At 42.6% G+C, this 12,050-nt stretch overlaps 1 protein-coding gene across 4 annotated transcripts in view; it reads left to right on the forward strand.

The window, feature by feature from the left end:
• The window catches only part of PHF20 (PHD finger protein 20), a 130,259-nt gene that overhangs the window by 95,204 nt on the left and 23,005 nt on the right, over positions 1-12,050 (forward strand). For 3 of the 4 annotated variants that reach the window (XM_024742905.1, XM_024742904.1, XM_024742907.1), the window contains 3 exons: positions 8,420-8,518; positions 9,164-9,328; positions 10,300-10,478. In XM_024742905.1, the coding sequence (XP_024598673.1) occupies positions 8,420-8,518; positions 9,164-9,328; positions 10,300-10,478 (443 nt within the window). The remainder of the gene's footprint in view (positions 1-8,419; positions 8,519-9,163; positions 9,329-10,299; positions 10,479-12,050) is intronic. The other variant, XM_024742906.1, reaches the window with a different exon arrangement.

Below are 12,050 nucleotides of genomic sequence, written 5' to 3' on the forward strand. Positions count from 1 at the left end.
AATTAGGATATAGATTATGGTGCCTTAAAGAGAATACCAAAGAAGCTGGCTTAAGACAGAGGTTTATTTCTGTCTTTGGTCAAACTGCAGGCTCTCCACAGTGGCTCTGCTGTGGCTCTGAGCAGGTGTCCAGGGCCAGCTTCCTCCTGAGTGCCCCACCAGCCCAAGGTGTTGCTCTCTCTGTGTGGACCCAGATCGCTCACCACCTTGCCTGTCTTTCCGCAGCTGCGAAAGAAAAGGCGAGGCATGCCTTTTTCCTTTAAGGGCACAACCCGGAAGTGCCACACATCACTTCTGTTCATATCCCATATGCCAGAACATCTGTACGTGGCCACACCTCACTCAGGGGAAGCTTGAAAGTGTACTTTTTTCCCTTTGGGAGAAGTGGGTATTGGAGACTGCATGGCAGTCTCTGCCATATGAGCCAAGGTAGAAAAAGGCAGGGCTTGAGGGAGGGGTTTATTGGAGGGCCCCTTTGGGCCAGTGTCTGGGTGGGATCCATGGTGGGGGACTAATTGGAGATGAGGCTGGAAAGATAGACAAGGTGAGGGACTTCCCTGGTGGTGCAGTGGTTAAGACTCCACGCTCCCAGTGCAGGGGGCCCAGGTTCAATCCCTGGTCAGGGAACTAGATCCCACATACATGCCACAACTAAGGAGCTGGTGAGCTGCAAGTGAGGAGCCCACATGCTGCAACTAAGGAGCTGGCAAGCTGCAACTAAGGAGCCCACATGCTGCAGCTGAGGAGCCCGAGAGCTGCAACTAAGACTCGGTGCAACCAAATAAATAAATAAATATTAAAAAAAAATAAAGAAACACAAAGTGAAATGATGGTGTTAGGCCATGAGACCATTTCCTCTGATAGGTGGTGAAAATCCCTCCAAGAGCATACCCACACCTGCTCTGCCCTTGAGTTGCCCTCCCCTTGTACAGGTCAGAACAGACTCTGGTCACTGCTTGTCCCTGGCACGTGGCAGTGCTCTGTGGTGTACAAGCAGTTCTCCCATAGGGGAGGGTGGTGTCATTTTTTTTCCTCTTCTCTCCTGGAAGCAGCAGTCTGATGTCCTTCTGCTATCATAACATAGTGATCCGAGGGAGAAATAGGGAGCAGGCTGTATAGAGGGAGCAAGAAGGGCTCTGGTATTTCTCCTGATGGGCACCTGCAGCCTGAGGAGAGGACGAGTGGCCATCTGGAAAAGCCTCGCCCTCCTCAGGTGACAAGCTGCTCTCTGATCCAGAGCCCTGACAGGAAGTTGCTCTTTGTCCAGCCAAGTCTGGGCATTCAGGAAGAAGCTCTGTAGCCAAGTGTCTGTCCTGTGGGTCATGGAACAATTGGTCAAGCTGTTCAGAGAGAGAGCTGACCACAGACGAGTACCACCTTCCAGGGAGAGAGTATCGCAGGCGAGATAACAACAGCTAATTTTGTGCCGGGCACTGTTCCAAGTTCTTTACTTGTATTATCTTGTGTAATCCTCAAAAAAAACCCTATGAAGCAGGATACTATTGTGATGACTTTATGGATTAGAAACTGAGTTGCTGATGAAGTGGATTAACTTGAACCAGTATAGACACATCTAGCATGTAGTGGAGCCACAGTTTGAATCTAGTTGCAGAACACGTACTCTCACTTTTAGGCTCTGCTGTCTTTTAGGATTCCATGGGAGGATGCCCTGGCCCTGGGCCCTGGGCCTTGAAGTGGGGAATAGGAGTGCCTCCCTGTAGGAGACTTCTGTGCACATGGGTAGTCCGAACGAGTGAGTGAGTTCTGCCTGTTGTCACCTTGTCTGCCCCTGTTCCTCAGGGACTCGCCTGGGTTAGCTTAGTCCCTGCTGGGCAGTTCTCCCTATGAGCTCTGTCACCTATGGCCACATGTAACTTTACAGTCTTCAGCCAGAAGCCAGGGTGAGCCTATGAATGCTTTCTCTCTTCCCTCTGTGTTGAGAGAACACAGGTTTCTGTAGAACAATTTCCTAGAATATCTCTTCTTTTTATCCTCAGTGCTTACTCCTCTAATTGAAGCCTCAGGAGTGGACTCTTTAAAGCTTAATATGACCATATTTCTGACCAGCTGCAGCACTTGGGATGCTTTTAGTTACAAGTAACAGGAAACCCAATTCAATTTGATTCCACAATAAAGGGGATGTGTTAGTTCACGTAATAGGGAAGTCCATGGGAGGTATACTGCTCCAGGCCTGTTGGTTGTCTTATCGTCTCACCTCTCAGTGCTGTTTTCAGGTTAAACCCTTGTGGTCAGAGGATGGAAGCCAGTATCATTTAAGACTCCATGTTGCTTCATTCAAATCTAACAAGAAAGTAAGATTTTAATAAACTTTGGACCAGAGTCCCGAGTTCGGGTTGGATTACTCCATTCCTGTCCCTGCCTTATGAACCAGTTGCCCCAGGCTCAGATTGTCTAAGCCTATGACTGTGATAAGGGGCATGGGATTACTCTTATAAGTTTAAGTGAGTGTGAAGTCAGTCCTGTCCAAATCCCTTAGATGCTGCACAGTGAAGGAGGGGTAGAAGAGATGCTGGGAGATATCCACAATTTCGGCTACACCCAGCAAAATCTGCACAGCCAGGGAAAGGGTGGTGGTGGTGTTGAACTGTAGAGCAGATCCATGCCCTGTGCTCATTTCCTGTATCAGGGACAGTGCACAGGGCCCACAACATGGCCCAAGTCCTCAGACCCATAGGTCTGAGTTCATCTTTTCTATACACCAATTTATATGATCTTGCAGCTTCTCTGAGTTTCACTTCCTCCTCTGTAAAGTGGTAATCATGTTAAGGTATAGATAGATGTGTTTTATGCAAAATTGAAGTCGATCTGCTTGAAGTTGTGTGATATAAAAAGCCTTATGTATAAAATTTGAATTAATACAGATCCTACCAAATTGACAAAATTCATCAACCACATGATTTCAAAGCTGGTAGGTCAATGAAAGTGTGTTCATTATACCTTTATTTTCTGGAAATATTAGTCATGAATTATGTGAGTTTGAGTAATGTAGGGTCTTCAGGAATCTTTTGTATGGAATGAACTTCACCATCCGTTTCTTAACTTCCTGTTGGGTTCCCTAAAGGTTGTGATGCTGTTTTATAAAATGTGAAATGCAAAAAAGATTGTTGTTGGAGAAGCCCAAAGGAACTACCATACTAGGTGATAACTGGGTATGCCGTGGCATTTGGCAATTTATATCCTGCATCTGGACCTTTCTGTCTCAGGGATCCAGAACCTAGGTGGTATCTCTTCAGCCAGTTCTGCTAGTGATTGGGTTAATGCTGTTAACATTTCAGTAAGCTAATGGAGACAGTTACTTTAGTTTGAAGGTCATTAAAACCTGAGTTTACAAACCAAAAACTGGATTGGGCAATTGTTTCTATATGTGTGTGGGTGAAGGTACATCAAATCCCATCAAACATTTGCTCAAATCCTTCCAGTTAAGTTACTCATAGTAAAGGCCAATTTCCTTGTAAAGCATAAAGTTTCATTTCTTCTGTTACAATTTATATTTTATTTCCTTTTCTTGTCTTATTGTACTAGATAGGATGTATGTCTAGTACCATGTTGAAAAGAAGTGTTGAGAGGGTACATCCTTGCCTTGTTCCTGATCTTAAGAGAAAGCATCCAGTTCTCACCATTAAATATGAAGTTAGTTGTAGGTTTTCTGTAGATGTCCTTTATGAAGTTGAGGAAGTTTTCCTCTGTTCCTAGCTTTCTGAGAATTTTTATCATGAGTGAGTGTTGGATTTTGTCAAATGCTTTTTTTTTTTTGCATCAGTTGATACTATACATAGAAACTCCTAAAGATGCCACCAGAAAACTACTAGGACTAATCAATGAATTTGGAAAGGTTTCAGGATACAAAATTAATGCACAGAAATCTCTTGCATTCCTATACACTAACAACGAAAAATCAGAAAGAAAAATTAAGGAAACAGTCCCATTTACCATTGCAACAAAAAGAATAAAAGTACCTAGGAATAAACCTACCTAAGGAGGCAAAAGACTTGTACTTGGAAAACTATAAAACACTGATGAAAGAAATCAAAGATTATATAAACAGATGGAGAAATATACCATGTTCTTGGATTGGAAGAATCAATATTGTGAAAACGACTATACTACCCAAAGCAATCTACTGATTCAGTGCAATCCCTGTCAAACTACCAACAAATGGCATTCTTCACAGAATTAGAACAAAATTTACAGTTTGTATGGAAACACAAAAGACCCCAAATAGCCAAAGCAATCTTGAGAACGAAAAGCGGAGCTGGAGGAATCAGGCTTCCTGACTTCAGACTATACTACAAAGCTACAGTAATCAAGACAGTATGGTACTGGCACAAAATCAGAAATATAGATCAATGGAACAGGATAGAAAGCCCAGAGATAAACCCATGCACATATGGTCACCTTATCTTTGATAAAGGAGGCAGGAATGTACAGTGGAGAAAGGACAGCTTCTTCAATAAGTGGTGCTGGGAAAACTGGATAGCTACATGTAAAAGTATGAGATTAGATCACTCCCTAACACCATACACAAACATAAGCTCAAAATGGATTAAAGACCTAAATATAAGGCCAGAAACTATCAAACTCTTAGAGGAAAACATAGGCAGGACACTCTATGACATAAATCACAGCAAGATCTTTTTTGACCCACCTCCTAGAGTAATGAAAAATAAATAAATAAATAAACAAGTGGGACCTAGTGAAACTTAAAAGCTTTTGCACAGCATAGGAAACCATAAACAAGACAGAAGACAACCCTCAGAATGGAAGAAAATATTTGCAAACGGGGCAACGGACAAAGGATTAATCTCCAAAATATACAAACAGCTCATGGAGCTCAATATCCAAAAACAAACAACCCAATTAAAAAATGGACAGAAGACCTAAATAGACATTTCACCAAAGAAGACATACAGATAGCCAAGGGGCACATGGAAAGATGCTCAACATAACTAATTATTAGAGAAATGTAAATCAAAACCTCATACCGTTCAGAATGGCCATCATCAAAAAGTCTACAAACAATAAATGCTGGAGAAGGTGTGGAGAAAAGGGAACCCTTTTGCACTGTTGGTGGGAATGTAAATTGATACAGCCACTATGGAGAACAGTATGGAGGTTCCTTACAAAACTAAAAATAGAACTACCATATGACCCAGCAGTCCCACTACTGGGCATATACCCTACATCAATTGATATATTATTTTTCTTTTTTAGCCTGTTGATATGATCGATTACATTAATTGATTATCAGATGTTGAACCCGCCTTCCTTGTATACCTGGAATGAATCCCAGTTGTCTGTGATATGTAATTCTTTTTATACATTGTTGGATTCAGCTTGCTAATATTTTTGCATTTGTGTTCATGAGAGATAATGGTCTGTAGTTTTCCTTTCTGTAGTGTCTTTATCTGATTTTGGTATTAGAGTAATGCTGGCCGTGTAGAATGAGTTAGGAAGTGTTTCCTGTGCCTATTTCTTGAACAGTGAAGGCCTTCCTGTCCTTAGAATCTTTGCATTTGCTGTCCCTGGCCTGGAAGACTCTTCTCCCAGATTTCTGCATGTTTTGTTCTCTCACTCCTTTCAGGTCTTTGCTCAGATGTCCTTTTCTCAGCGAGGCATTCTCTGACCACAGACTGTTAAAATTGCAAATCTCCCCTTCCCTCATCCCTACTATCCCCCTTCCCTGCTTTATTTTTTCCATAGCACTAATCACCTCTTAAAATACTATACGACTTACTTGCTTTCTGCTCCCACCCACTAGAATGTAGTTCTGTGAGGGCAAGTGTTTTTGTCTTTTTTTGTTCATTGCCTTATCCCTCCCTCCTCCCTAGAATGGTGTTTGGAACATGGTGGATGCTCAGATATTTGTTAAATAAACGAATTTAAACCATGACTGATAATGTGGTTGTAGCCAAGCGAATGTGCAGAAATGAGTTGTTCTGTTTCTATTCCTGAGGAAGACTGTTTCCGGGATCAGAGGAAAAGTATATATTGTTGATAGCTTTTATGAATGAAATTTAGGAGGCATTTAACCATGTTTTGTTTATCAACTGCATGACTTTGGCTTAGTCACCTTATTTTGGGGGGCTCTGGTTTCTTAATCTTAGAAAGAGTACTTTTGTAAATTAGACTAAGGTCTTTTCTAGAGTTCTTGTTTGTTGAACTTTGTTTCCCAGTTGCAGAGTATTTTAACAGGAAGGGAGCTTAGAGACCCTTAAGTCCTATGTTCTTTAGCCAGTAGATTTTCTTCTACCTGTAGAGCCAGGCTTGCCAGCTGGGGGATGCAGCCCATCGTCCTCTCGTACAGTTCCTGGATGCCTGTTTGGGAGAGGGACCTCGGAGCTAGTGCTGAGTTGGTGCTGGAGAGCCAGATGAACCTGTTTTTAAATGTCTGCATGATCTCAAGCAGGTGTCATCACCTCACCAAGCTTCAATTTCCTCCTCTGTGAAGCTGGAATGATATACACAGGTGGTTGTTAGGGTTAAATGAGATGTTTGTGATATTTGCACACAGGTGCTCAGTTAAAGTCAGTTGAACCTGACTGCTTATCCTACCCCACACTTGCTTTGTGATCCATCTTGATTCTACATTAGAATCACTTGGAGAGTGTTTTTAAAAACTGATGCCCTTGAAAACGTTACGCTAAGCGAAAGAAGCCAGGCACAAAAGGTCACTTATTGTATATATATGAAATGTCCAGAATGGATAAATTCATAGAGACAGATGCAGATTGGTGGTTGCCAAGGGTTGAGGGGTTGGGGAGAATCTGCTTAATGGTAAGTGATCTTACTTCGGGGTGATGGGAATGTTTTGGAGCTGGGGTGGAGCTGGCCACACGGTATTGTGAACGTACTGCATGCCACTGGATTGCTTTCTTTATCCCTCCCTCCTTTCCTTCCTGCCTACCTACAGGTTAGTGAAGCGTCATTGTTGTTCAGTGGACTGCACATATTTAAATTGTATAATTTGATGAGATTTGGCATATATATATGTATATATATATATATACCTAACCATTACCATAATAAAATGGTAAACACATCCATTACCTCCTACAATTTCCTTATGCCCCTTTTTAATTCCTCCTTTCTACTCCTCCCCCCTCTCTCATCCCCAGGTAGTCTCTATTCTGCTTTCTATTATATAGATTAGTTTTCATTTTCTAGAATTTTATATAAATGGAATCGTGCAGTATGCACTAGATTTTACATGGCTCCTCTTACTCAGCACACTTATTTTGAGGTTCACTTACGTTGCTGCATGTTATTAATAGTTTATACTTTTATTGTCGGAGGTATTCCATTGTATGGATACACCACAAATTATTTGTCCATTCACCTGGTGATGGACATTTGGGCAATTTTCATTTTGGGAGATTACAACTAAAGCTGCTGTGGGCGTTCATATACAAGTCTCTGTGTGGACATAAATTATCCTTTCTCTTGAGTAAATATCTAGGAGTGGAATGGCTCGGTCACAGGGTATATGTATGCTTAAACATATCTTAACACCTAAAAAGTAAGGCATGGTCAGTTATTTGAAATGCTACAGATATGTTTGATAAGATAGAAGAAACAACTGGATTTTTGTGATGGTTAGGCTATTATTAACTTGAAAACTACAGTCTCAGTTGAGTGGTAGGTGGGAGGCTTTTTAGAGGGGAATTAGGAAAACTGAATTGAGAAGTTTGTCAGGGAGTATTGATAACTTAAGAAGTTTTGCTGTGAAAAGTAGCAGAGAATGAAGTTGTGGTTTTTGGAAGGTGTGAATTATTCCTTTTTAAGTGGATGATTTTATATTATATGAATTGTACTTCAGTTATTAAAAAAAGAAGAAGAAGAAGAATCAAGCAAACAAAATCCTGATGTTCAGGTTGCACCTCAAGCCAGTTGAATCAGAATCTTTGTGGGTGGGACCCGGGCATTCACTTTCGAAAAATCTCCCTTGGTGATTGCAATATGTAGCCAGTGTTCAGGAGTAGTGATCTAAGTAGGGTTGGCACAATTTTTCTGTAAAGGACCAGACAATAAATATTTCAGCTTTGAAGGCCATGAGGTCTCTGTCTTTACTCCTCAAATCTGCCATTGAAGTGTGGCAGCAGCCATGGTCAACATGTAACAAATGAGCACAGTGTATTTTCAATAAAACTTATTTATAATAACAGGCAGTGGGCCAGAGTTTGCTAGCCTCTGGTCTAAAGGCTTGATGATAGAGAAGGGGCTGCAGAGCTCTGAGGAGGATGGAAGGTGACCTCCCAGGCAGAACCAGACCTGGAACTCTGTTCTACTGACCATTTTAGTTCTTCACATTGTGCATGCTTACTTACTTAAGCATAAACATCCCGGCATTGAAAACAAAATGTTAGAATGCCAGTACTTACACTTTTGTATTTAATTCTAGCTGCAAAAGACAAGGAGAAGAATAAAGAGAAGAAATTCAAAGAGTTTGTGAGGGTGAAGCCAAAGAAGAAAAAGAAAAAGAAAAAGAAAACCAAACCTGGTAAATTTTCCCCTGGGACGTTTCACTTGGATTTCCTTACTGTAGGTAGGGAGGGGTTGCTTCTCCCCAGTCTTGGCCTCTGAGGAGAGGAAGGCCAGCAGGCCTTTAATGGAGCTTGTGGGCTCAGCTCACCCCAGGTGCTACAAGGCCACATTGGCATTTGGAAAGCCCTCCCTCTTGCTGTGTTGGCCGGTGTGCTCTGTCACGCTGGAAGCACCATTGTAGGAGAGGTTATGCAGGTGAATGACTGTATTTGTCTGCACACACATCTCTGAACCCTTTCAAGAAAGGATTCATTTCTTGAAAAGCGTGTGTCTAGCCCCAACAAAAATGCTGATTTTTAAGAAAATCAGTGTTCCAGTCTTGGGAGCTAAAGGGATTCCACATTTTATTCTCAAAGTATCTTCTGGCTTAGAAAAGCAATCTTATCAGAAAAAGGGGAGAAGGTGATGGTGAGGAAGAAGCTTTTTGTTTTGAGGTTTTTGGAGGTAGCTAGAAGTATCAATCCCTAAATCTGTTCTAGCTGAATTGCTTCTGAGCATTTGAGCTCTTTGAACAGCAGAGCTGTTGGTTGGATGGGGTTGATTCTGGAATGCCCTAGTGATGTCTGAGGGTGCTAATTGCTTCCTGATTTTGTTCTTCCAGAATGCGCCTGCAGTGAGGAGATCAGTGATACCTCCCAGGAACCTTCTCCACCCAAGGCATTTGCTGTCACCAGGTGTGGGTCCTCACACAAGCCCGGGGTCCATATGAGCCCACAGCTCCATGGCTCAGAATCTGGAAACTACAAAGGGAAAGTGAAAATGTCCGGTAAGGAGGATCTGCTGGCTTGATCATTTGTACAGCACGGCAGTCTGAGAAGGCTGGATTTATGTTGATATTGTAATCTACTCTCAGGACTTCTGCAAGTAGTCTGTTAGGTCTTTTAAACAAGAAGTACATCAAATAAATAGGCCATTAGCTGTACCTTCCCAGAACTTCCCTTCTCTTCAACTTTGGTCTTAGTAGAATGTCTCTTAGGTACTTCTAAGCCAGTGTGTCTATAACCAAATCCATTATCCCCCAACTCGTTGCACACCTGCCCCTCCTGTTCCTCCATTTCTTGTTGGTGGCCTCTGCATCTAACCTGGTTGCTTGGGGAAATCTGAGTCAACCTTGAAGTTTTCCCTTCTTTAGCAACTTATAGGGTGATTGTGAGTTTAAAAGTAGTTAATAAGTATATGGAAAGTACTTAGAACAGTGTCTGGTATAGAATAAGTGATCAGTAAAGGTTAGCTGTAATAACCTCTAATCAGGTACCAAGATCTAGTGATTCTGGTTCTGAATATCCCTGGAATCTGCCCCTTCCTCATTCCCCGCTGTTTACAGAGTTTTAAAGGTGGCTGTGGATACAGACTGGGCTGTGAGCCAGGTCACGGCTGGATGGGGTGAGGTCAGGGAACACGTTTGAGTCGTTAGGGATGATGATCTGTGTGGCTCATGTGGAGTTGCAGTTTCTCTGCCAGTGAGCTCTGTGACCTCGAGCAGCCATTGACCTTGGGCTTCACTGTCAGGAAAATGAGGAAATGGAGTTCAGTTCACTGCCGGGCAGCACATATCATTCGGGCTGTTAGTAGATGACAGGCCTGAGGAACAGATTGGAGTTCGCGTTTCCCAGCTCTGTGAAAGTTCACAGAGGAGAAGTTCTGTAAGGTCATTTCTACTCTTGACAATCTAGGGTTTTTTAAAAATCCTACAACTATAATTTTAAAAAGTGACTGTTGTTTTCGCTTTCTTCTCAGAAGAAGATAATCTGAGTGACTCCTCCTCCGAGAGCTTTCTTTGGAGCGATGAGGAGTATGGCCAAGATGTTGATGTGACCACTAACCCAGATGAGGAACCTGATGGGGAGGACCGTTACGATTTTGAAGTGGTCCGCTGCATCTGTGAGGTTCAGGAGGAAAATGACTTCATGATTCAGGTAGGTGGAGCTTCCAGGAGACACAGGTATAGAGGAGCACAAACTGGTCCTTGGAGGGAATTTTGAGGGAACACAGTCTGAGGCCAGCAAAAGTACTGTCATGTCAGAAGCCCCAGGTAGGCAGTACTGTCAGCAGCAAATTGAGCTTTGTTTACTGGCTCAGCTTCCTCTGCATCTCAGGCTGGTATAAATAGCCTGTGAATAGAATAAGAGAGGACTTGAGGGATCACTGAGTCTAAACCTCTTATGCTCTGCTTGGGCCAGCTGGACCCACAAATGGGAAGGGCCTTGCCTGTGGTCACACAGTGAGGAGTTGAACAGTAGGGGCCCAAATCTCTGGAGGGGCAGTTTGATCTTCCTATGCATCCATATCTTCTCTCTCAGGTGAAGTTTCTTTATGGCCTAAAGAGATGGAGGCCAGTTTTGTAATTTGTCTGTTTCTTATTCTTAATTTTCTTGGCATTTGTATCTGTTGTCTCCATTTCTGGGATGTGCCTGTTGGGGGCCTCCCTGCCTGCTTGGGGAGACCATCACTGGCCAGCACCTGCTTGCCTCTGGCCCTTCTCTTGCTCTTAATCACAGTTCTGGTAGAGGTGGCTACTGCCTGGCTGACTCCAGGAAACCTGAGTTTTTTAAGTAAGTCATGTTTATGTTGGTTAGAATTCTTCTGGGAGTTTCTTTTTTTTTTTAATAGCGTTCATGGCAACCTCTGAGAATTCAAGGTACATGAATGGTCTCAAATAGCTCCTCATATTTGTGACCTTTAGTATGCGTTAGGTCAGTGGTTTTCAAATCACTTTTTCAGCATCACAACCCCTTTCCCTAATGGAATCTTTTCACAGAACCCCCAAATGTGTAACAGGTAAAAGCAGTAGTTTGGGAAGCTCAAAATGAATAATTTTCACTTTTAAGTTCAAAAATGTGAATGGCTGGCCTCTTCCCATGAGCTCTAATATGCAGGTGGGGTTGTGAGCGGTGGTTGCCAACCTGGAGCATTTCAGTGGCTCAGTTGTTTTCCTTTTTTTGTGAGACAAGCCTAATGAACATGGCCGTTGTATGGGGACTTTTCCTAAACAGCATGCTGTGTAGTCACTTCGGTTAATCAGAGATGGGAAGAAAAGCTTTGTTCTGAGGACAGCGTGATAATAAGTTAGCCTAGCAGTAAAGAATTATGTGTACTGGTGGGCTCTGCTGTCTTAACGTTTAAGCTTGGAGTGTACATTTTTTGTTTTGTTTTGTCTTCTAAAATAGTCTCATTTTATAAAACACACCCATGTGTAGAATCTCTGAAGCTCAGTGGAATAGAATTCAAAAACTTATGTAACATGAAAACCGTTTGGTTTTTTTTTCCCCTCCAGTAGAATTTTTTTTTAAGTTTGGCTTTAAAAGTATGTTGAAGGGCTTCCCTGGTGGTACAGTGGTTAAGAATCTGCCTGCCAATGCAGGGGACACAGGTTCGAGCCCTGTTCCAGGAAGATCCCACATGCGTGGAGCAGCTAAACCCGTGAGCCACAACTGCTGAGCCTGCGCTCTAGGGCCCATGCTCTGCAACAAGAGAAGCCACCACAATGA

Source organism: Neophocaena asiaeorientalis, unplaced genomic scaffold (genome assembly GCF_003031525.2).
Source record: "Neophocaena asiaeorientalis asiaeorientalis breed wild unplaced genomic scaffold, Neophocaena_asiaeorientalis_V1.1 scaffold82, whole genome shotgun sequence".
Classification (NCBI taxonomy): domain Eukaryota; kingdom Metazoa; phylum Chordata; class Mammalia; order Artiodactyla; family Phocoenidae; genus Neophocaena; species Neophocaena asiaeorientalis.